The 26177-nt window shown below is 44.3% G+C and overlaps 1 protein-coding gene across 3 annotated transcripts in view; it reads left to right on the forward strand.

The window, feature by feature from the left end:
• The first annotated feature begins 423 nt into the window (after positions 1 to 423).
• MDM2 (MDM2 proto-oncogene) overlaps positions 424 to 26177 on the forward strand; it is a 108638-nt gene continuing 82884 nt past the window's right edge. Inside the window, exons 1-7 of one of the 3 annotated variants that reach the window (XM_085653475.1) lie at positions 424 to 787; positions 1538 to 1616; positions 1939 to 2013; positions 2140 to 2273; positions 4578 to 4627; positions 7891 to 7955; positions 11537 to 11618. In XM_085653475.1, the coding sequence (XP_085509601.1) occupies positions 1557 to 1616; positions 1939 to 2013; positions 2140 to 2273; positions 4578 to 4627; positions 7891 to 7955; positions 11537 to 11618 (466 nt within the window). In that variant the 5' untranslated portion in view covers positions 424 to 787; positions 1538 to 1556. Of the gene's footprint in view, positions 788 to 1225; positions 1341 to 1537; positions 1617 to 1938; positions 2014 to 2139; positions 2274 to 4577; positions 4628 to 7890; positions 7956 to 11536; positions 11619 to 26177 lie in introns of those variants that run through there. The other 2 variants (XM_085653478.1, XM_085653476.1) reach the window with 2 other exon arrangements.

A 26177-nucleotide genomic window follows, 5' to 3' on the forward strand; every position in this document is an offset into this window, starting at 1 on the left:
CCGGAGGCTCATCTTCAGCCTTCCTCTGCCATACGCACTGGGTAGGGGGGCGACACTCACACCACAGCTGTAACAACCATTGGCAAAACCAAAATAACTTGCCTACATAAGAGCTATTGGCATTGACAATGCCTTTTAGCCATGTTGTACAGCAGCGCAACTGCTGTGCAACATGACTGACAGTTAGGAAATAATGTTATGACAGCCAACAGTATGGCTGAAAGGGAAAAAGGCGCTATGACGCAGCGCTGGCAGTGTCACCGCGCTCTATCTTCTTTCACCAACATGCCTAGAAGACATTGACTATGCAGATAACTGTCACCCACAGGCGAGGCATAATTGGCTTTGCCAATGCTTGTTCCGGCTGGTGACATAACTTGCGTGGGAACTTCAGTGTTTTACTTTACAACTTCCCTCTCAAGCGAGACTTAAGCAGAGTAGAAACGAGTCGGCGGAACACCGTTGCTTCCAGCTCGGCATGCCGCTGCTTCGGTCTGGTCTGTTCGTGGGACAGAGACGCTGATCACTGCGAGCGGGAAGTGCAGCAAGAAACTCACGCAGCGTGAGTGAAGAAGGAGGAGACCCGAAGATAGCCGATGGGAAGCGATTAAACAACAACATCCGCGGGATTGAAAGTGCGTCAGTATACTGGTTACTAGGAGGAACGGCCCGGGCCACAGCCGCGATCTTTCTTGGAGGCGGTAGCTGACAGATGCACATCCTTCTCTGAGAGGTTCCGCGCGCGAGGCCGGGGCTTGAAGCGAGGCCTACCAAGGAGCCTCGTTTGGTGGGTTTAGACGGCAGACTATATTTATCTGTTCGGGGTGGTAGTCGGGGGCAGCGGGCATCAGTGAGTACAGCGCGGGTGCGACTCTGAGCAGTTTACAGAGGCAGCGGGTATTATATTGGCACTTAGCCAGTCCACAGTCTAGTCTAGGCACTGGATCTAGACTTAAACTGCATCAGCAGCGTGCAAGGACAGCATGTGTTGAGGTAGTTAGTACTAGGCTGCCGGCAAATGTGAGTAGGTCGCAGGGTGTCCGAGTGTGAGGTAGTAGATTCCCGGCTAGCAGGGTGAAGGGGAAGCAGGCAGGGTCCCAGGTCCGGGCAGAGCGAAGAAAGACCATGGCAGTGTACTAGTGCTGCGGTGGCGATTCTGAGTCAAGCAGCTGCCAGTGAGTCACCGCCCCTCCGCCGGTCATGCTCAGACATGTCTGCAGCGCTCCCGCTGGGTCTAGCCCCGACTTGTTCCGCGCTCTGTACTTAAAGCTGCGGCGCGACATCCTCGCAGCACTCTAAACACTGCAGCACTTTATCCACTGCTCCCTTATTTATTTTAGGTAAAGCTGGGGATCCTCCGTTTGTCTTCAGCCACAGCCTGCTGCAGAGTCCATGGCAGTGAGAGAGAACATGTCGCTGGCGCTCGCTGACTGCGCTCTCCGCTGCTCAGCCTCTGACCAGCAGCTGCTCTGCGCTGACTCCATCTTTCCCCATTGTCTTATGGTTGAAAACAACAATTTATTTTATTTTATTGTAGGCAACCGTGCAATACCAAAATGTCTAAAGCCGCAGGCTCCGTAAGCACTTCTATGCTGGCTTCGGAGCACGAGGCGCTGGTAAGGTCCTGTTTTTAAAAGTGTGTTTTTAAATGCATGAAGTTTGTGTGATATTTGATTTGTTGTCAGATTGATCATCACTTTTATAATAATTAATTTACTTTGACATCTGCAAATCTCACATTGTGTGCTAGTTCGGACCAGTAGTATTTATTTAAATAACTATGATTTTCCATGTTTTCATGTATTTATCTTTAGTCCTGTTGCCTAATTCACTGTGCTTTGGGCCAGTCACATAGACCTCTGGGAATAGAATAGTGGATAGCGTTGGGTGCTTGTGTGGGTTTTATTGGTTTGCTAACCTCTGTAAATCTCTGTGCAGGTTAAACCCAAACCCCTGCTCTTGAAGTTACTAAAGTTTGCAGGTGCTCAAAATGACACCTTTACAATGAAGGAGGTAGGTTGTCCTTGCCTTTAATCATGGCGCACTCAATGTACATTGATTACACCTGTTGCCTTATTGTGCGCTCGCCACTGTACTTGGCTTTCTCTCAAGCGTTGACGCGTTGCGCTTGTATTTCAGGTTATATACTATCTTGGTCAGTACATTATGGCCAAACAGCTGTACGATGAGAGACAGCAGCATATTGTCCACTGCTCTAATGATCTGCTCGGAGAACTTTTTGGAGTACAGAACTTTTCTGTAAAGGAACCTAGGTAAATGACATACGGGGTGGGGACATTCCTGTGATTACATGCAAGTCTAGCTTCCTAATGTACTGAAAGTCTGTCCTCTTCTTTTGTGGTGTTTTTCTGCTGAGAATGTTAATGCTATTAAGGATGTAGTTTTTAGCAATTGGCTTGTCTTACAGTGCTGTCTGTAGCAATGCATATTACCGCTTAGTCTATGGTACAAAGTGATTTGCCGCATTCAGGGTAGTGCCATTTACCGTTCTTTTGTGCACTGGGGCTGTGAAATGTGTATATTTTTTCAAACTACCTTTGGGACATGTCTTTGCTGTTCTCTGGGGTATTGTTCAATGACTGGTCCTAGTTTCACTCATCTTTGAGTTTATTTGTTATTGTTTTCACAAAATCCTAATATAACTACTTACACCCATGTGTTTAGGCTTAGCTTTCTTTCAACCATGTAAAATGAATAGATTGGCCTGGCCCATTTTTCCCCCGTCACTATTGGATTTTTTTATTATAAACTTGTCATTGGACCCCCCCACCACCAGAAGAGCTAAAAAAAAAAAAACGGGTAGTTCATATTAAATCTGACCTGTTATGTTTCCTCATACTTTACAATGTAAACTATCAACACACTTGGGGTCTGAACAGCTACCCACTTCTGAAAGGTGACAAGGAAATGAAACATAGGACTTCCCCTTTTCTCTAAAAGAAAGATGCATGAGCATATGATTTTAATGTAAAAAATGAAAAAATGAAGTCTGTTTTGTTCCAGTATGGTCTTTTTATTAATCGTCTGACAGTACTCTATATGAGTTTCCCATACTGTCTAATTTCCATACTGATACACATGGTACTTATGTTATTATTTTTATGAAGGACTATGTGCCTGGTGGATTAGATCTATGAACCTTTTGGAATGTAAATTTGCATCGAATTAATACAATTATAATTGTAAATTTGACTGTATTTTAAAAAAAAGAAAAAAAAAAGTTTTTATGGTAAAGGCTTTTAACAATAGTTATTATTCATGTTGTAGCCCTGAAGAAGTCCTTAAACAGGACGAAACACGTTGGCTACTAGGAAGGCTACTAAAAGAAAGAATATGAAAATAAAGAACAATTTAAAAATATACAAATTGGATGGACTTGTGTTTTGCATTTGAGTGCGGATCAAAATTTCTTTAAAAAAAAAAACTGGGTAGTTCATATTAAATCTGACCTGTTTATGTTTCCTCATACTTTACAATGTAAACTATCAACACACTTGGGGTCTGAACAGCTACCCACTTCTGAAAGGTGTGAAGCATGTCACACCATTCTTGTGCTTTTAGGAGCCAATCTTATTCTGCTTTTAACTTTTTTACGTATTTCGGTTTGTTCTCTTAGTGCATTTTCCATTATGCTTTTTTCATCGATGCTCTAGTAACTTCAGGCGTTATTACTTTTTCCCCCCATCTGATTTATAATTGTCTCTTGAAAAATTCAAGCTATTGTTGCAGTCTTTTCTTTAAAGTCGCAGTACCAGCTTGTATCTTATTAGCAATTTTTGCAAGGTTTTAGTAGTCTCTTGAACAAATACCATAAACCAAAAGATTTCTTTTAGCACAACAACATAATTTAAAATCCTTCAGTATACTATGTTGAATCTTGTTTCTTGTAGTAGAGTGTACAAATCATGGAGTGAAAAAATAGAATGGCCTCAATGTTAAGGGGCAAGAAATGAGTCAGTTGAGCACATCCCAAAATAAATCTTTAGGTTCAAGTGAATTCCTTTTGGGGAAAAATACACGCTCATAATATAAAATCGGAATGAATGTAGATTAGTGGACAAGACAGTTCATTTTGCTTAGGAAGTGGGGCATGGTTTTTTCATGTAATAATCCTGGAAAATGTTCTAAATCGGGAAGCTCATAAAGACTGTTTTTGATTCTTTGTTTATAGACCCATCTATAAACTTATTAAAGCTTTTGAGGCTCACTACTACAATACACATTTCAAAACGGCTATTTCGCATATTAACTGAGAGTAAATACGTCCTAGAATTTTCCTTTTCTATTTTGCTTGTTGTGCAAAATTATTTTAGTGTCATTTAATTGGAATTTATGTATGTGTATGTGTGTGTGTGTATATATATATATATAATATAGCTTTTTCTATCATGAGCATGGGTTTTATTGGGGAAAGATACGAACTGCTGCGGATGTTTGTGATATATGAATGCCTTTCGCAGACCTATGTGTCCACGTTGTGTATCTGTTCTCTTTTCTGCTGATCTTCTTCACTATTCTGATGCTGTATAACACGTTTCTTTTTCTTTATCCTCTAGGAGATTGTATGCAATGATTTCTAAAAACTTAATAACAGTCAGTCAACAAGGTAAGAACTCCCAGAGATGTCAAGACTTGATAGTTATCTTGCATGCAAGTCTTTTAAATGCTTGATGTATGCATAGTAGGTAGGGGTTGACAACTTAGCTTTGCTTGTTGTGAGGATTAAAGCAATTATGAATCTGACCAGAAAGTATATTCAGGGTTAGGGTTTATTTCGTCGTCATTGGCTAACATGAATCCTGGTATATCAAATCTTCCTTTGTTATTTTTTTTTGTTTTTTTGAGTATGCATTTGAATCTTCTAAAGATTCATGTGAAAAGTATCTGCCATTGTATTCTCTCTTCTTTCATCGGTGTGGTGGTGAGGCTGCTGGAGAACTCCATTATAATGCTCAGATGCTAGTCAATCTGTACTACAGTGGTTAGCACTTCACAGCTCTTCAAAGTAGGAAAAAAGTAAGACCTGTATTTTGGGCTTCAGGCTTGCAACAAAAGCAGGGCCGGACTAGGAACCTAAAGCAGCCCTGGCAGTTTTGTCAGACCAGCCCCAAGGTTTGGGGTGGCGCTTGGGTGTGCAAATGTGAAACTTGGTGGCCATTTTACTGCATGCATGTCATTATATGTTGGATCTCACTTGTGCAGCATTATCTTGTGATAAGTGCGGATCTGTATTCTTGATCGCACTGACACCCAGCTCAAAGGTGAGCACTATCTCTCATGCCTCTCGGACGGCCCATTCTTTCCCCCTTGAGTGCCTCTTATTAGTCCAGCATACGTTTGAAATGTACTACTTTCATGTAGACCATGCACCAAGTGCGTTTTTTGTTGTTGTCAGAAACTTGGCTTACTGAAAATTCAGCGCCAGATATTCTCTCAGCCATTTCCTCATGTCTTCCCGATTGCAAGGCCGGATAGGCAATCTCAGAGGGAGTGGAATTGCCATTATCTTTAAACAGCCTGTGCTATGCACATTCACCGATTTAACCATCACAGGTTGTGAGGCGCCTTTTTCTCCATAACCTTTTCCAGCAATTTTTCTATTTCTGGGATTTTGATTTATTGGCTTCTAGGCTCGGCATCCAGCTTCATTACATCACTGGTTGATGCTTTGCACCACTCGTCTTGAGCTATTCAAACTTCAGTCATCAGAGAAATTAATCTCTCTTTTGATGACACTATGTGCCCCATGGCTGCCACCTTGGTTTGAGGACTTGGAAGGTCTTAAGATTTTTCAGTCAGTCTACTTCCACATAGGCTTGGACGCACTCTCAATGCAATTTTCTTTCTAACTTGCCTAATCTAGCGGTTGACTCTCCTTTCCCCTTCCTGTGGTCTGATCACCTGGCTATTCATTTTGCGATTCCTATTCTTAAATCTTTACATGTCCCTGGTTCTGGACAGCAGTCGGGACATGGAAATGGGCTAAGGTGACCCCTACTAGTTTCACTCCGGTCCTGGCTGCTAATCGTCCTGTGCTAGACAGTTATGTTGACACAGCCAATGTGCAAGTGGAAGGTTGGATATCTGAGGCACTGGATCAGATTGCACCATTGACAGACAGATTAACACGAAGAGCTAAGCCTATAGTGGTTTCCAAACTGTGCGTCGTGGCTCTCTTGGGAGCCGCCAAACCTAGCCAGGGGAGCAGTGCACCAAGCACTTTAAGACATTCAATGTTAAAGGGTCTGTTGTCTTCAGTTAAACTAATTAGACTTAAACGCATGATGTCGATGATTTGTAAGTGGCATGCCTAAAGCTGTAAACATAGTGCTTAAATGATGGCAGGTTGAGAGAGATGACCTCCATATTTCACTGGATCCCCACTTTCCAACACTCCCAAAGTAAGCGGAAAATGCCTGATTTATTTTATTAGACTCGTTAATAGTTTTGTTTTTTTCCAAATGCATTTTACACCAATGCAAGTTATCAGGTAAGTACAGTTGTCCTGTCTATTAAACACATTAAGTATTGACATTTGAACTTGAACCATAGGTACTTCAAGTACACATTTCTTTCAGAACACACACATTTCCGGACAGGCCTGCTCTCTCCTTGAGCACAGGGAAGTAAAACACCATATATGGCATAATTCCAACATTTGGAAGCAAGAAAGAGGGACATTTAAAATAAATAAATAAATTGGAGGAATTTATTTGGCTTGCATTGATTTGGAGGCCATTTTAGGGAGGAGACAGCTAAAATAAAGCTGTATGTGGTTTATAAAACATGGTGATTAACCCTGCTGAGACAGGTGTGTTGGCACGTATAAGAGTGGAAAAAATGAAGGGAAGAGAGATTGAGCATTCCCTCGTTCTCCCATCAACTATGCTACTCACTACACAAGAAGGACTTGTCTTTAAAAGGAGAGGGAAACACCAGAATCCCCTAAGTTTTAACAGATAGGCAAGAAGTAAAAAATCATAACCTTCTTAAAGAGTCCCGACGGAGTGTAAATACTGCCCTCACCAAATCAATGAGTGGCATGCTTCATCATAGGGCCGCTACAACTCCCTGGTGCAGACCAACATCCAGAGAGGAGTACTGAGAAAAAAAGAATAAAGAAAGAAATCTTAGAATAGGGATCTCTCAAGCAGAGAACATTTTAAGACTGTCTAAGTGGGTATCCGCCAACTTTATTATGGATTCCACTTGCAGGATTAAAAACGAGATTCAAATTGAGGTTATATGGGAAAGTTGCAATCCCATTACCCTATCTGCCGCATCAACATGATTCTGCCGTCATTCGCCGCCCAGAAGGGTCAATGGTATTCTTCAGGATGGGGATCTCTACGAAAGGTTCAAGATACGTACCCCCCCTAGTCTAGGTTCTGGTGTTTCCCTCTCCATTTAAAGACAAGACCTTCTCATGTAGTGAGTAGCAGTGTTGGCACATATGACATGGGTAGAAATGGAAGTGCATGCAAATATTCTTCAAGAGCAGAAATACATTGGCAATGGGGCCTACACGCATAGGGGTGCTATCTAGCACTGTAAGTGGGATCAAAAAGTTTGAGAGGGTGTTGAGTATAGTTAAATGGTGAAAGTAACTGATCAGAACAGTGTGTGTGTATTCCAGTGCTTGATGTATGTCGTCAGTAGCAGGAAGAAGCCAGTGCTGATGCGCTATTTCATACATTAGGCCGCTAATGGTCATTTGCAGTAATTCATTCTTAACATCCGTATAATAATTGCCTGAATTGCTGTTTCGAACTCTAAATAAAAGTTATTTTTTTCAGCTGTTTTAAATTCCATTGTTCACATACATTTTTTAACTTGCATTAAAAAAAAATTTTTTTTTTTTTTTTTTAGAATCTTCTGTGGTGTGCTCCTCTGTGAAAGACTCCAGTTTACTGGAAAGCGAGTCTGTTGTGAAGGTGAGCATATACCGTATAGGTAATTCTAAGAGGTTCCTTCCCTCCATAAAAAGTGAACTGCCTTTTACGTTTTCATGTGGTTTTAGGGTCACTCAAGTGGACATTTTTAAATTCCAAATTCAAGCCAGATTCTGGTTTTGTTATTACAATGTATCTATGTTTGGTCACAATATTGTAAACGAACCACCTACCATATAATTGAGTGTAGGAGAGGTATCGAACTCAAGTTGTGGCATGATGATTAGTTGGCTACCTAGTGGCCTCCTTCCCTATTTGTTTATAGCCTAAAACGTTAAGTTGAAAACATATTTTCTTTGACAAGTCCCCATACACCCCCCTTTATCAAGAATTGTCGTCACAAAATCCAGGCACACGGAGAAACTGTGCTTAAGCAAATGTCCCCTAGGTAACATCAACTTTCTAGTTGTATTATTTCAAGCACATGATAAGTTTCATGTCATAATTTAAAGGCAAAGTTGCTCTAAATGTGACTTTGACAGTTGAAGGCTAACATTGGTGCACCATTCACAAGTATGTTTTGCGTTGTTTAGGGCTCATCCTTCTTTGATAAGCTTAAAGTAGTTGTTTATTTTTCTGTGTAGGGATGAGGGGGCAAAGGGGACACGACCGAATTGGCAGTGCACACATGCTTGCTCCTGTTTTGAGCTGGTATGCATGGTGCAATCTGTTGCCATTCTGTTTTTTATTTTGTAGTGTCCCAGGTCGGGGCATTCCCTCTGACCTATATTTCTGACTACTGTTAGCTGAGATGACTGCTTAAAGTCGCCTGTGGTGGGTAACTGATGGTAGCCCCAGGTTGCTGCTGTTGGCTCTGATCGGTGATAAACCAGCCGTGGTAAACAGTGCTGAAAAAGCCAAATGCAGAGCCCTGTAATTTACCTAATAGCAAGCAAATGCTTCTTCTTCCTTTCCCCACTACATTTCTTGAAAGATACGTAAATTTCAAGTTCTCCAGTTTTCGTGAAGGTAATGGCATTTCTGATCCTGCTCAGGCAGGTCTCCACATACTCCATCTGATTGAATCTCTTGTAAGGGCAGACTTAGACCGCCATATACAGCTCACAGCTAAGTGCCCTTATGCTTTTAGATCTGTCTGCAGCCTTTGACATCCTCATTCCTTCTTAAATGCCTTTTACTGTGCAGGGATGAGAGACCGTGCATTTGGTTGGTTCATTTATTTTCTGCTATAGTTACCCAAGCCATTGTGCTACCCCTTAAAGTTCTACCTACAAATGTCACTGTGGGGCCCAATGGCTACTCTCTGTATACTCAACATAAGAAAACAAACCAAGAACTGCACGCAGACATCCCCACCCACCCTACAAAGGCAAGCAAAATTCAAGATGCACATGTGACCAAGATGGGGAAACATTTGCTAATAGAGCGACATCAACCGGATAGAGAAGTAAACATCTTTTACATCATATGCTCTGACGTCAATCATTCGACAAAGCAGAACGACAAGTACTTCTTCATCTTGGGGACTCCTTCATCTTGAGGTCTCCACTATATATATAAATATATAGCAACGTACAGTAGTGCATCTGACAAGTTGATTTGTGGCTACACCTGACAAAGGCGCCGCGTTGAAGATCATAACTTTTCCACTTAAATGTCTTGATATGATTTTAACAAGATAATGTATTGTCATTAAGATCAACTAAAATCTTTAAGTTGACTCTTGTTTTAAATTTTAGGTATTTTCCTGATTAAAAATAAGCTTTTTATATATCTATGATCTTGAACTCATTTCTTGTATGATATTTAGTACATTGTTTACATTGTCCTAGGAACTATATTTTCTATTGCCGAGATGGGGAAACAGCAATTCGTACCTGTGGGCTCACAAATTTCACATGAGACCGTTCCTATGGGGATTGCGAGGGATGAGGAGGGAGATCAATGCCGCGATAGGTAGCCCACCGGGACCAGATCTTTCTATGTTTGCGGGGGCAGACCCTCGCCTGAAATCTCGCCACTTCCGCACCCATACAGTTATCCAACTCTTTTCGCCACTTCCCTGTTGTCGGTGGCGAGGTTCCCTTCCATAACTGGGCTACGTCCCTCTTGGCGATCGTATGGGCTAGGAACAGTAGGTGTTGCTTATAACGATTCCCACCGATGTCCTCCGTACTATGGAGCAGGATCAATCTGGGATCAAAGGGCAGGTCCCAGGACGGCACCTCACTAAGGCAAGACAACAGAACTTGGTTGATTTAACTTTTTAAATCAAGGCTCAATTGTGAAGTCTGTTATTGTTGAAAATAAAATGTTTCCCCCAAAAGAAATCTATTGACCTAAGTCTAGCCAATCCTCATGCAACTTAAGAGTTACACCAGAGATCCTGAAGGCTCCCAAATAAACTTGACTGTCATTTTTTAAAACAAGGATTCCAGATTAAAATTCCCAAAATTAAGGACAAGACTCCGGTTTTATTCTATTTCACGAAGAAATGTTATTGCTTCTAATGGAGGGCTGGCTCAGTAACTGTTCACTATAGTGTGGAATTATCATCAATGTGCACCACTGTCTATTTTGTCCATGGGTGCCTAAGATTACACCTTCCCCCCAAAAATCTTTCAAATTCACTGCAGGTACTAGGGTGTTATGGGCTCCAAGCTAGTAACATTAGACTTTGAACATAGTTGAAAAAGCATTAATTGCTTATGTGTTTCCAATGGTATTCTTACCAGCGTCCTCCAGGATGGCATTCCCTCCGCTTCATTAGAACTGGGACTGCTATAGAGGACATTACTTTGTCTCTCACCAACCCACCATGCTCTCTGCAAGTGCTACTCACTCGACGGGGCTTTTTGGATAGTTGCCTCTTATGGTGCTTTTCGCCACATCGAATTCTGTTCCATTTTTGGGTCTTTTCCAATGCAGCGATTTAAGGGTATATTTAGAAGAGGGTTACTCATCGAAGTAGTGACAGTCTTACATTGTGCCGAATACTTGACTTGCTGGCTATGCCCACAACTTTTTACTGTGTAATATTAACCTGCTTACCAAGGAATGAAATTTGAGGCACAGTGAGGAGTAGACATTAGAGTCTGAAGACTTGCTGTGCTCTTGTGACTTTAATTTAAATGCATTTTGCTAATTTCTGCTACCAAGTACAGGTTGTGGCCACAAGTTTATATGGATAGAAATTTCAGAACAATGAGTACAGAAGATACTTTTCAGATGAAAAACTCTTTGCAGCCTGCTTATTCTATCTTTACGATTGGGGTTGTGACTGGGCTGTAGCAGGCAATATTCTTAATTCAGATTGCTCGGTTCATCCGAATATGTTTACAAATGGACAAGCCTCATCACTGCACCACGAAACTTGAACAATTTCTGTCTTATTTCATAGTTAAAATGTATCGCCTCATTCTTTTTATTAAATGATGTATCACTACATTTATAATGGTAAATTAATTATATGTTGTGTGCCACATATAGAAATCAGTAACTGTTCAGCAATGATTTTGTGAAACAGCTTGGTGCCCTGTTAAGTAAAAATTGAGTTTACAAATGTTTGTGCCATTGTATAATTATCTATATTTTCTCTGAAGGATTCACAAGAGCAACCTGCAACAGCAAGCTCAACCTATGCCCCAACTACCTCATCCCAGAGGAGGACTCGCAGTGAAAACGGTAGGTGTTTACCTCAAATTGTTTTCAGCTGCTCTGTAGTGATAGTGTAGATATTGATGGGACCTATTTTTGTTGTTGTAGAAATTAGCTAGCAGTGGCAGCTTGCAGAAGTGGGTAATGGTGCTTCACCCTCCTTTTTCTAACCCTATTTTTAGGTCTCGCCTGCAACAGTGCATGGGCTTTCACTTGCAATGGGTTATTGTATACAACAAGGGGCTTGCAACCCGTCCACTGCTTTACATTCATTGGCTTCATTGTCACTCTTATTTGCTGCCCACACACACTTCAAATAAGCCTTTTTCTCCTTTGATTTGGATGTTTATTTTGACAACAGATGTTATCTGCTTTCAAATGCGTGTTTACTAAGACATGACAGTAATTGCTGTCTTTATGAGAGAGATTTGTTTTCCAAATGTCATTTTTGGTTTCTTTTTCTAGCCTGGTTAGATTAACTGATTTGCTCAGAATCACACAGGTGTTGTACCGAGACCTAATAAGTGTTGGCAAAGCCAATAGGTCTCACCTTTGAGAATATTAGCTCTGCTATTGCCTTTTGTTTATGTTGGACGGCATGAGCATTGCCTACTTCTGCAATGATTTGTAGCCATGGTCACTAGCAGAGTGACTAAAAATAATAATAATAAAAGGATTAGGACGCATTCAGAGCTAATATAGGGAGCCCACTCTGCTTTGCCTTGTGCGTCATGCTGACATTGTTGTCCAGGATGATCCCTAGATTCCTGGCGTGACTGGTGGGTGTAGGTGTTGGTCCTAGTTGTGTCGACTACCAGTTGGTTTCCCATAGTGAAGTCTTGTTGAAAAAAACAGTGCTTCCGTTTTGTCGGAGTTTTGCTTCAGGCAGTTTGTTCTCATCTGTTCGGCTACCAATGTCATGCAGTTGATGAAGTTGGTTCTGGTGGTGGTTGTCTTGTCCGTCAGGGAGAGGGTGAAGTGGGTATCATCGGTATAGGAGATAATGGTGATGCCTTAGGATCGGACGATAATAGTGAGTGGTCTCAGACATTTAGCATGGTCGGGCTGAGAGATGATCCCTGGAGGACTCCGCCAATTAGATTCTTGGTTTCCCATGTGTGAGAAAGTGCCATCTTTCTTGCATGGTATGCCCCACTTTTTGCTGAATTGCTGAATGTACTTTGACTGAGTGTGCCCTGGACTCCTGCCAATCAGGGGCCCAGGGCCTATGTTCCTTCCCTAAAACCCAAATTGACAAACCCTGGCCACATGTCGGCCCCTGGTAAATAGTACCCTAGGTACCCAGGGCCTTGTGACCAAGGAAGGCCTCTAAGGGCTGCAGCACTTATTGTGCCACCATTAGAGGCCCTGTACCCTAACACTAACACACTGCCCTTGCAGGCTGAGTGTCTGGGTACAAGGCAAAACAGAGTTGACATGGCACACATCCCTGTGTGCCATGCCCACAACCTACACTGCCCTGGCATACCTCAGCCACCCCTCTAGCTGGGTTCCCTATGCCAGTGGTGTGGGCACAGGAGAATGAGCCCTGTGCCCCTACAGTACCCAGGTCCATTCCTGGGCACTGTAAGAGCAGTGCTGCCATTTAAGAGTATATGGTACTGGGAGCTCGTCAAACACAAACTCCACAGCATCATGATGGCAACACTGAGGACTGAGAAGTTTGGTATCAAACTTCTCAGCACATTAAACACGCACTGGTGTGGGATTTAATGTACAATGCACGACAGAGGTCATCTAGAGATGCCCCCTGAACCTAACCTACAATCCACGTCTTGTCTGAGGGGCTGCCTAGGCTGCCACACAGCAGACATGTTGCTGGACACCTGGGTAGAGAGCCATCCGCTTTCCTGGGCCTGCAACAATGCACCTTCTGGGCGAGGTGCTAGGTCTCCTCCCCCAGGATGGGCAGGGGAAGCTTCAAAGGCATGCCGCCTTTGTGAGCTTCTCCAGGCCACTTGCTGTACTCAGCAACTGGCCCCTACTGGTTCTAAAACCCCCCACTCCGGTGGGAAGACTGGTTGGAAACCCCAAGTAAGGACAGGGGATGTGCCAGCCCTGCCAACCCCACCCCTCAGGTGGGGGAGGCGGGGTGAAGCACATCTCCGGGCCCTCACCATCTTGAAGATGGGGAGCCCTACCCAATCAGGATTAGGCCACTGCCCCCCTCCCACAGGAGAGTGGCAGAATAGGGGGTGTACCCACCCCAGGACAGGGACTCAGTGGTCCCTGCCCTTTACCCACCTGTAACACCCCTAAATTTAGTATTTAGGGGCACCCTGAACCTTCCTTCCTTAGATTCCAAAACAGCAAAGAAGATCAAGAAGAAAGAAGACCTGCCGTGCAGCTGCTAAGAAGAGGAAGACACCAACTGCTTTGGCCCCAGCCCTACTGGCCTGTCGACCCTCGAACCCGCTCCTGCTAACTCCCGGCACCTCCTGTAGCCAGCAACCTCACAAACCCCGGAGGACCTGGCTACCTTGTGACTCTGAGCATCTGGGACTCCCACGAGCAGTGGCTCTGCTCAAAGCAAGTACCTAACCCCTGGCATCAGCCAGGAACCGTGAACCCTGCGCACACTGCACCCGCCAAGCCTGGCCTGTGCTGGAGTGGACAAAGACCCCCGAGGACGTCCCTCCGGCGATTGTGACCCTGAATCCGGCACCCAAGGACCCACCTCGACGCTCCTGACGACGCCTTCCGCCTCAGAACCAGGGACCCCCCAACCGCGATCAACAGAGGGTAACATTTCCCGACACCAAAAGGCACCCATGCACCCGGTGCCCTGCGGCCCCCTGTGCCTCACTCCTGGGTACCTACCTATCCTCCAACTACCCAACTTACCTCTCAAAGTGGTGGGCACACCTGAAGAATCTTCGTCCCCGAGCTTGCAGCTTTTGTTCGTCCTTGAGCTTTCCCATTGCAATCCATTGAGCGCCCAAAGGCTCAAAAGCACCCTGCACCCAGCCGCCTGAGTGGCCCTGGCAGTGCAACTTCTACTCCTACCTCCTTCCCCATTTGCCCTGAGCAAGTGACCTGGAGCCCAGCTCCCACAGCCGCGTGGCCTGCTAGTCAGCAGCCACCAACCAAGGCCCCCCTGCCTCTCCTAGGAGAACATTGGGCTTAACTCACTCTGCACCTGGCTGCCCCTGTGTCGCTGAGGGTGTAACAACTGTACTTACCCTGGGAGTCTGTGCCCAGAACCTTAACTGCCAGTTGAGTACTTACCCAAAAGCCGATAACTCACTTTTCTTCTATAGGGTAACATTGACTGGTTTCTTCCGAAATTTCTTTTAAGTGTGGAGTATCTAAACTTTAAAATATTCACCTAAAATCAACCGAGTAACGAAAACGGAAATACTCACCTGCTATTAGGAGAGATCCCAGTGCTGGATCATATTGCCCAGCACTGACCCTGAAAAGTACTCCCAACCGTACTTACCACGAACTCCATTTTCTTCCATAGGAAACCATTGACTGTTTTTCTGTGAAATTTCTTCTAAGTGTCGATTTTGCAAACTTATAAAAATTCCTTAAAAATGACCTGTATAACTTAAACGCAGTTTCTCAACTGCTTACAGGTGGTACACTAGTGCTGGATCCAGGATCCAACACTGACCTAGAAAAAGTAACCTGCTAAGTGAATTTCCTTCCATAGGATAACATTGGTAATTTGATCAGAAAAAGTTTCTAAGGGTCAACTTTTCAAATGGCAAAATATTGCTTAAAAAACACAACAGTAACTAAAGTATTTACTCGTTTCCAAGAACTGTCGCAGGACTGAATCTAGGATCCAGTCCTGGAGTTAGAAAAGTAATCCTGAAAGTAATCAATTGCATATAACTTAAAATTCCCATTGAGCTCATTGTATTATTGTGTTTGAAATTGTGTTGCCTATTGCAACAAACTGTAACTATTGCATTCCAAGTCAATTGTCTTTTGCAAAGTATTTAACTAAAGCATCTCCTTCTGAGAAAGTATATTTTGATATCTCTTGCTGGTTCTAAAATAAACAACCATATATTTTTATACACAAACCATTGGCCTAGAGTTTAGTTCTTGAGTGTGTGAGACCATTTGCTGACTTGAGTCTGTACAACAAAAGCTTTACACTGTCCTCTGATACTGCCTTACTGCTCGACCAAGCTACCACTTTAGAGAGTAAGGTTATATCTAACTTTAGCCTCTGCCAAACCTCTGGGGACTGTGGACTCTATACACACTGTACCTATTTGGGAACAGAATATGTAGAGCCACTTTCCTACACCATGTGAATGGTGGCAGTTTGACTCTTTGGGTTCTTTCGATGAGGAAGGAGAAGATCCAGTTGAGTGTGGGTACTTGGATGCAGATAGATGTCTTTTTCTTCTTCTTGTGGATTAGTGGTGGAAATGTGTTAAGTAATGTGTGAACGCATGCGTGTGCCTACAAAATGACACAAAAGACACGTCATTAGATCTTTTTGTTTTTTGCCCTGATGCACAGCAGACGTGATGCTTTTCTGAATGGCAAAAAACATTAGCAAAGCTAATATGTCTCATTTCACTTTGACAGTGCTTGTTCTTTCAGTTTTCATTGAGACTTTCACTTTTTCAGCGAAGAGAAGTAGACCGTGACAAAATTAAAAAACGTTTTTTTGTTAATATAAAGGAAAGCCAGAATTGAATTTGGATGCAGGTCGATACTCCAATGTTTGACTGTGGCATGGGCCTCGCTCATGTCTGATTTTGTTTATTTTATTCTTGGGAGTGACACTGTCAGAATGGGGAAAAGAAATCTCAGTGCAGTGAGTTTTATAAGCGCTGCATCGTCAGAGATGTTTATGGTGAATATTGGATGAATTTGACAGGTACATCCTCTGAAAGGTCAACCAATGTGTGACTAACTCTTCAAGTGCTGCTGACTGACAACGTAACTTTGAACGCTACCCTTCCCCAATTGTCACTTGTATACTGAACCGAGGTGTGTGTGTGGTGTTTTAAAAAAAAAAAAAATTTGTTCACAATATTGCTTAATTGCAGCAATCTCTTCATATCCACTACCTCACTGGAATGTCAGGTTTACGCAACCTGTTGAAGGGCTCCTTTTTCAGTGACTGAAAGCCAATTCGTGCTGTACGGTTTGAGACTTGGGTGTCTGGGGCTCATTTTACAGAGATGGAAAGTTCTTGTACACCTAGTGGAGTTAAAGATTGTGCTTTTCAAGAAGTTATTTTGACGCTGGGTGCAGAACACCTTACATGTGTTAGACTGAGGCCTTCAGGTATAAATCCCTGCCGTATTTTTAGATCTGTGTAATGTTCCAGCAATGACGGAGCTCTGCAAAAAAATGTAACTTCGCTTTTCCAGGGCATGATTGTGATTTAAATTTTTTTTTTTTTAATTCTTTAAAGAAATATTCAGAAGTTGGTGACTTAAAGGTGGTACTTCTGTTTCGTGGTAATAGATCTGATTGCTCCTGTCGCTTACTCAGATTATTCTGCTGTGCAACAAACCAGGTTTGTAAGCCCTTCCACTGACAGTGGGAGCTTTAACTGTCAAGGCCTGTACGTGCAAGCAGTGAAACAACTCCTTGCAGGCAAAATAAAATGTGTTACAACAATAACTGGTTTTGTATACGGGCAGCCTTTACTAACGGGTGGTGTTGGTGTCACGGTGCATACATGGAAAGGCCGAGAACGTACTTAAATTAGTAATCACAACCCCCTATGTTGTAACCTCCATCTCTGCTCACGAGGGCACAAGTGGAACTCCTTGATTGTAGACAACCCGTCTTTCCTCAAGTGCCACATTTTTGTGAAGTTCAAGGCATACCGGTTTAAAAGGTCCATCTCGCAAACTTGCACTGCATACAGGTAAGCTATTTTGTGTTTTTTTTTTTGTTTTGTTTTTTGGGCCGAGCCAGAGCTTTCCTTGTGGTCCTTCCTATTTCATATCCGGTTTCAGGAGCAAGGTTTTAAAGGACATATGTGGGATTTGTGACCTATTTTCACTAAATTGAATAGTATTCTTTTATGCTCTTTACCAAGGCACCCCTAAGTCCTAGAAAGTAATCTGCTGGTACAGTGCCCTAAATGGAAATGTGAAATGTTTATCAGTCTGCATAGTCTTAGTGCTGTGGTCGGAGTAGGCATTAGGCCTATCTAACCTGTGCCCATTATTATCCTCACTTTTGTCAGCCATATGCATGTACATTGAGGTAAGAGAACTGATTTTGCAAAAGTTCACAGGAGATGTCCGATCCTGAAGCCCTCTTGCCTGGTACATTCACCCCTGGGGAAGTCAGACTTGCTGAGGAAACCAGGAATTCCCTCACATAATTTGAGTGTTACTCTAGAAATGTCTTGAAAAAACAATTGCTTTTTGGTCAATTAAAGAAATAATGGTGGAAAATGCACAATTGTAACCCATAAAACAAAAATCGCAGGTGATCAATCTACGTCTCCCATTTTGCCATTCGTCCTGTCTTGCTCAGTCAAGTAAATGATTTGGCCTGATGCCCTGTGTTAGAAATTGGATTTTTGGTAGCCTAGGGCATGTGCCAAAGCCAGGCAGTAACCACCAATCTAGTCAGGATAATGGAGTTACACTCCTAAAATAACCCCTGCTCACCCCCTTGGTAGCTTGGCATGAGCAGTCAGGCTTATCTTATAGGCAGTGTGTAAAGCATTTGCACGTAACCAACAGTAATACAGTGCAAGCACTACAAAAGGACACCACACCAGTTTAGAAAAATATCCAATATTTTTATTTACTTAAGACAAGACCAAATACGATAAAAATACACAATACACTACTTAGAAATCTTCGGTTATCAAAATATGCTTGAAAAACTGTTACTTGATGTCGATAGCTCAGTCCGGGGCTATCACGGCGTTGTGACCAAACAATTCCAAGCAGTTCTGGCTCACCGTGGTGTCAAGGGCCAGCCATGGTGTCGGAAAGACCTGCAAACAGTACCTTTTAGAAATGCAGGGCGTCGGCGACCTCTCGTGGTGCTTCCGATGCCCGGTGTCTGTTCCGGAGGTCGGTGCAGGAGTCGTCTGGCCCTCGAAGTCACACACGTTGCAGACCGATCTCCTCTCTGTTGGAGTCGGGAGCGCTGGCGTCGGCAGGCATCTGGTACTGCGGTGCAAAGTGCGCTTTCCCTCGGGTCACGGTGCGAGCAGCGGCTCGGTGGCAGCATCAGATGGCGTCGTCGGTGAGACCAGTGTTGCGGTGCGAGATGAATGTGCTGCTCGACGCGGTGCTGGCAGCTCCCGGTGCAAGCAGCGTCGTCGTTGCTGAAGGGCTGTCAGCTGACGAACTGGAGTTGATGGTGCCGGTAGGCCAAGGCTGCAGGTGCGGGAGGAGGGTGGTGCGTCGTGTAACTTTATGAGCGGTGCTCTCGAGCCACGGTGCGAGCAGCGGCGTAGAATTCAGCGTGCTGCTTCGTTGTCGGGGATACCAAGGCGTTGTCGTGAAGCGAGGTGCTGCGGTGCCCACAGGTCGCGGTGCAAGCAGCGGCTCGGTGGCAGCTTCAGCAGGCGATACCAGGGTCGCGTTAAGGCGGTGCCCTCTGCGGTGCTTTCAGGACACTGAGTCGGCAGTGGGGTCGTAGACGTTGTCTAGTTGCTTTTCTTCTGTTGCAGCACAAAACACACAGTCCCCAGTGCTGAGGGCAGAAGAGCTTGAAGTCTTTGTTATTCCTGAGACTTCTTGAACAGGGGGCAAGCTCTACCTCAAGCCCTTGGAGAAACTCACAAATGTAGATTGCAGAAAGTTCACAGCAAAGTGGTAGTTCCCCTCACTGCTTCTCCGGCTCTTCTTCTTGGCAGTCTTCTTGGTCCAAAAGAGTTCTAAAGTTCAGGGGTCTTGGTCCCAATATTTATATCCCAGAATCCTTTGATCTCTTAGGCAGAGATGGTCTGCGCCCAGCCAGAACCAGTTCTGCCTTCTCTGGTGTGACTTCCTGGCAGGAGTAAGAGACCGCATGGTCGGAGACAGACCAGGCCCTTTGAGGTGCAAGGAAATCTCCTCCCCTTTCCCCCATTGCAGCTCAGGTCTATTCGGCCCTTTCCTGATCCACATAGACTATCTGGAGCCACTCCTGCTCCCCAGCCTTCTGTCATTCAAAACCCAGACAGGCAATCCACATTCCAGCAGAGGCACACGGAATGACTGAGCAAGAAAATACCTACCTTCGAAAAGTGATATTTTTCAAACACAGAATGTAAAAATCCCCTTCACTAAAAGATGCATCTTTAGATTCTAAGTTCAGGCATGCTAAACTTTATTTTCCTACCTAATTCCCAGGGCCAGTTATGTTTATAAGATGTTATAAACAAACACCCCATTCTGTCCTATGGGGAACAGGTAGCCTTGCAGTAGCGCAAAACGAAATTGGCCGAAATTCGCTATCAGGACATGCCACACACCTGGGCATGTCCTACCTTTCACACACAATGCACCCTGCCTGCAGGGGTACCTTGGGTCTACCTTGGAGGTGCCTGGCATGTAAGGTAAGGTAAGGTGAGGGACGGGCAAGCGTGGGCATTTGCCCTTCGACATGGCGGTACCAGATCGCACATGGGCTCTGCAATGGCAGGCCCGAGTTACCTTTTAAGGGCAGTTCGTGTGGGTGGCACAATCCCGTGCTGCAGCCCACCAACAGCATTTGATTCACAGGCCCTGGCACACGCAGTGCAATTTACTAGGGACTGACACATAAATCAAACAGGCCAATCATGGACACACCAATCCATAACGCGTTTTACCACCGGAGCACTTGCACTTTACCACTGATCAGCAGTGAGAGAAGTGCGCAGAAACACTAAGCCAGCACAAACCGAGTCAGAATCGGGAGGTCAGAAAGCAAAAACTCAGGGGAAACACGGCAAAAGATGCCAAGTCTAACACCCTACCACTAACAAATTTCACCAGCTGCCACTGTTAGCTAGTGGATACAACAGATAGTGCAGCTGTGTCTAGGTATTCTTTCAGAACCTCCGGTCTTCTCAGATGTTTTGCTTGCTTTCTATGCGAAAACCAGCCTAATGCTTCTCTTCGGTCTTGTTATTTTACTAATAACTTTATTGTACAATATTAAATAAAATCAAGATGGCATATATAAAACCCATTAGTTCATGCACAAGTACTTTAAAACTGAATTTTTAAGAGTCAGTAGGAGTCTAAGATATTAAAATAGGGTAAAATAGCTATACAAAGACAATCAAAAATAGCATAAGAGAACTGTATCTTTGAGTTGTCGTAGTATAGAACTGGAGCAAATGCTAAACTTTTCAGATGGAATATAAATGACCAATATTCGAATAATCCTAGCCAATGATTTTGCTGCTCACTTTAATTCAGTTTTTTTCTTAGAGTTCAGGCAACTTTTCAGAGCATCATTGCAAGTTTTATTCCAATTATCCAGAAATAATTAATAGTGGTTTTCATTTTTTTTTCTTTACATGATTAGGCAACATGAGGTGCAAAAGTGATTTTCTTGTGACTCTCTACAATGAACCGTTTTCAAATGACAGTTGGAAGAACCCTCTGCTGGTTCCTTTAGGAAACATTATTGAAAATGAATAATTTATGATTTCGGTTTGTTGTGATAAATTATTATAAGAATTGAAGAATATTGCAGAACTTGAGTTGCAAGAGACGTCATCTGATCTTATTGTTGCTAGAAGTTATATCTTGATTGTTGCTTTGAATAGTGAGCAGGAAATGTTCGGGGCCTATAGCGAGTCTATTTGTAGGTCACTTAATGGCTGAAATATTATTTCCAGGGATATTAGGATTTGTTATTCACCCAGATGATTCATTGTATAACAAGCAGCCTCTAGAGTGCCCAGTTACCCTGTGGTCATTTATGGCAGTAAATCCAGGTTATGGTTAATTCTTCTTTTTTTTTTTTTGTAAATCTTTTTATTAAACATACTCAACATAAAGGTACAGTTCCACATGGGTCAATGATAGGAAGCACAATAAAATCAGATACATACAGGTACAGTAGGATAATGCATTGGAAATCACGGGTTATGGTTAATTCTTGCTTTAGTGGACCGTATTCTAGGTGATGGTTAATTCTTGCTTTAGTGGACCGTATTCTAGGTGAAGATGAGCCCTGCACATTGAAGTGGATGAAATATCTTTCTAAACCAGTTACATTATAGTAAGTCAAATGTTGGAGCCCGTCTCTTCGGTAGCACATATTGGCTATAAGGTAAGGCTGACAAGAATTTGATGTTGGTGACTTTCAAAATTGAATCATCTGTAGGACCTTGGAGTTTAACGTTAAGTTTGCACAATATGAAGGTTAGCCTGGCAGTTTTTTCTTTATTGTGCGTTTATAATGTCTTGGTCAAAGATTTTCCTGTAAGCCAGACTCCAAGGTAGTTGTAGCTGCGAACCTTGCTCAATACATGATTACCCAGATACCAGTTCCTACTAGCGTTGTTATTGTCTCTAGCAAAGAATACCGTGCTCTTCTTGTGCAGCTTGGACTCTACTCTATTAGTGGTTTTATATTTTTCAAGTTTGTCTAGAACACTCAGCAGGCTTTTTTGTTTGATCTAGTATTACTAGATTGTCAGCGTACTGGAATATTGCAATATGTTGACTAGTAAGTTTGGGGAGGAATACTCGGGTTTACTTTGTGCTCTGCCAATGTCTTCTGTACAGAGGGTGAGTAGAGTTGGTGCGAGAACGCAACCTTGTTTCAGACCTCTGCTAGTGGCCAATTGTTTCTAAATTTGAATTCCATCCCAACTTCATTCTGTCCCAGATGTCTGTCTATAGAGAGATGATTGTTGTGAGTAGCAATGTTGCAAGTTTCCAGTCTTTTAATTTGTCCCGTAGAATCCCCCTCTCCACACGTCAAACAGTATTGTCAGTAAAGCATGTGTTTTAATGGTATGTGTAGATTGTACATGCAAAGATAAGGTAGTGCTACAATGCTGTCTTCAGTGCTGCAGTTGAGTCTGAAGCATTTTTGATAAAAAGGGATAATTTGTTTTATATCAGTCCATTTCTGGGGTCAGTAAGATGAAGCCTTGCAAAGGTGTTGGCTTCAACATCTAATAAGGCAATGACGGGAGTAGAACTTTCTCCCATCTTAATTAAAATATGTAAGTTGGATCCCCACTGTGAGTTGGAGACAGAAGCCAGTTGAAGTTGTATACTGGATGTAACAGAGCCCGTATTTAAAAAGTGCGCTCTGTATTCCATTGGGTCCCTCTTCACTGTTGGATCTGCTTTTCCTGATGACTTGGATGGTGGACTTAAGAGATAATGGGAATGTAGAGCTGTTGTAAACATTAACACCCGTTTGTTGTATTTTGTAACGGACGTTTCTGCGATTTAGCATGGTCTAGTGGGTAAAATCATGCGATCTAGAATAATATAAGTTCAGAATGTGAAGTTCACATTCAGCTACTCCTACCCTTTTTTTCTCTCATGGAGCGTTGGGAATTTGCTCTTGTGCTTAACTTTACTGAGGTCGTACATTAAGGCCCCTCTTTTGATTAAACAAGAGTCTCTTTCAGCTTGCTTCTTTCTTGTATTTAATTTGAACTAGATTATTTAAAAGTTGACTATGACTTGGGTCTGTCTTGTGCTGGCTTTGGACCCTATATAAAGAACTCCTTGTTTGCACCAGAAAAACTGATTTTATTTTTTTACCACCAAGAAGCTGGATCTACCAATATGCATATTAGTGCCTGCTGACTGTATTTAAAGGCCTTGTTGCACAAAGATTGGTCTGGCCTTTGCATCCATCTCCACCCCTTCTGTCTTTAGTGTAATGATAAGCTAAACAGTTCCTAGCTATCTTAGTTACGTTTATAGCAACAAATGCCGCGTTCATAATCCCACTATTGAACTTGAGTGGTGTTAGAAATACTTTGTATTGGTAGGTTGTAGCAGTATGTAGATTTCTTTTTAGTCGGAGGGCTTGTGCGTTCTTTTGTATATGATTTTTCTTTTGGGCTTATATCTATAGCACATGCCTAGCTACAGTGTAATCTACAGATAAACTCGATTTTATTTCTTTTGGTGGCCAGCCTTGCTTTCAATCTCTTGACATATTCTTGTAGCAATAGGTATCCCTTTTTGCATTTATTTATTTGATAGAATGTTCTTGATACTAATATCTGAAAGAGACTGTAGTTCTAGATTCCTTACCTTAGAATTACCGCCAGGCGTCAGACTGGATCTGGAGAAATTTTTTCTTAACCGCACCCCTGCTGTCGGTAGGTGGCGTCGGTCGACTCAGTGTCTGTCGCCGGGATGGCGTCGTGGTGTGTAGTTGGACGCCACCCCTGCGCGCTGACGTCTGTTCTTCCTTCCCACGCCAGCCAGCGCAGATCTCGAGAGAGTGTGCCCCTTAGTCACTTTTTGACCAACTCTTTTTTTGTTTTTTACTTTTTCGACATCTTTTTCGAGTCTTTCGACTCCTGGTACACGAGGGATATCCCATCGTCGGACCGGCTTCAAGACTTGTGACTCCTGTCACAAGCTAATGTCTGTCACAGGTCCGCACATCATGTTCCTTTGGTGCCTGGAGCGCGGCCAAGACCCGAAGTCCTGCTCAGACTGTCGGGCCAGGACCCCGAAGTCTTTGCAGGAGCGGTCTCAAAAGCTTCTGGAGACCCGGCAGTCCGCTCCGCGCTGCTCTGGAGGGATGTCTCTGGAGCGGTCGCGGAGCCATCACCACTAGTCATCCAAGTCTTACTCATCGGGTAAGTCGAAGCACAAGAAGAAGGCGGAGAAGCATCGTCGCTCTCAGCCTTCTCCATCGGCCTACATGACGCAGGACCCAGAGTGTTCTGGGACTACTCCGTGCTTCCTCCCTTTCCGGGAGCCGGAGTGTCCCCTGTCCAGCTTTGAGCTTTCTACGAGAGCACTTCGCTGCATCTTTGGGCAGCCCGACTCCGCGCCTTTGGGTCCCGTGGACTTGGCTGGGGGCCCTGGGCTTTTGAGGCTGGCAGCTTCGGTGCCAGAGGGCCCTCGAGGATCCAGGCCTGGATCCTGATCGGTGCTGGTCGACTTCACGGTGCCTGACACCGATTCCAGTGACAACGCCGGCTGGTGGCACAGCCAGAGTCGTCACTGGAATCGGTGTCAGGCCAGTGGTCTGGATACCTCCTCAGACCTTGGTATGCTTTCTCCCCCTACCGTGGCTGCAGAGGAGGGAGCCTCCTATGCTTTGATGCTGCGTAGGCTGGCTGAGGCCTGGGGCCTTGGGCTTCCTACAGTGGCAGTCGGGACTAGCCTTCTGACTGAGGTGCTTTAGGCGGCAGCAGCCTCTTCGGGGGCCCCTGCTGACTTTCAATGAGCCCTCACTGACATCCTCCTGGCCACTTGGTCTAAGCCCAGCACGGTCTCCTCTGGACAGGATAATTGCCCATGCCACCGCCAGGCGACCCACTTTTTCTCTCCCAACACCCTACCCCCGTGAGCTTGGTGGTCCAAGCCTCATCCTCCAAATGTAGCGAATTCCCTACAGCTCCCCAGGATAGGGAATCCAAGAAGCTGGACAATCTTGGGAAGAAGATATTTTCTTCTGCCAGCTTAGGACTGCGTTATGCACACACTGTGTGGGACACGGCTGCGCAAGTGCTGCCACAGTGCCTGGAGGAGGCCCGGGCCGTGCTCACTCGAGCTGTTGCCGAGGGTTGAGACTCAGCAAAGTTCACTATTTGGTGTGGCCTGGATACCGCTGGTGTGAATGGTTTCCACGTTGGTAGCCCTGAGGTGCTACGCCTGGCTGAGGAGCTCTCTGGGGATGTCCAATCTACCCTTTTGGACATGCCCTTTGATGTCCGTCGCCTGTTTGGTGACAAGGCGGACAACGCATTCAAGCGTTTCAAGGACTTAAGGCCTACGGCCAGATCCTTGGGCTTCGCAGAATCTTCTCTTCCCATGCAGTCTGCCTTACTCAGCTAAGGAAGGGGTGCCCCACCACGTTCCACCCAGAGCCACAGGCCCGCGCAAGCTGCCCAACTTCTGCGTGACCAGGGATGTGAGACCCAGCGTTGTGGGTCTGGGGGCCAGAGGGTGGGTCAGTCCACCAATGCCCCACCCCCCTGCAGCAGCCTCCAAACCCTCCTAGTCCGATCTTTCAGGCCCACTCGTTGCCAGTGGGTGGCAGGATTCACTGTCCTCTCCCCCACTGGCACATCATGTTGGACAGGTGGGTTTTGCAGATAGTCTGAAGTGGCTACTCCCTCCCCTTTAAGACTTCTCCTCCTTCCTCTATGCCACCAGCATTCCATCGCATGTCGGAGGATCATTTGGCCCTTGACCAAGGGTGCTATCTAACACGTCCTGCTGCCAGACGTAGGTCGTGGCTGCTACTCCAACTAATTCCTGGTACCCAAGAAGGGCAAGGGCCTGTACCCTATCTTAGATCTCAGGGACGTCAACTGCTTCCTCCGGAAGGAGAAGTTCAAAATGCTCACCTTGGCTTATGTTTTGTTTGCCCTCAACCCTGGAGACTGGATGGTGGCATTGGACTTGCAGGACACGTACTTTCACATCCCCGTCTTGCCTGCCCACCTGCGTTAACTACGGTTCA

Source organism: Triturus cristatus, chromosome 4_1, assembly GCF_964204655.1.
Source record: "Triturus cristatus chromosome 4_1, aTriCri1.1, whole genome shotgun sequence".
NCBI lineage: Eukaryota > Metazoa > Chordata > Amphibia > Caudata > Salamandridae > Triturus > Triturus cristatus.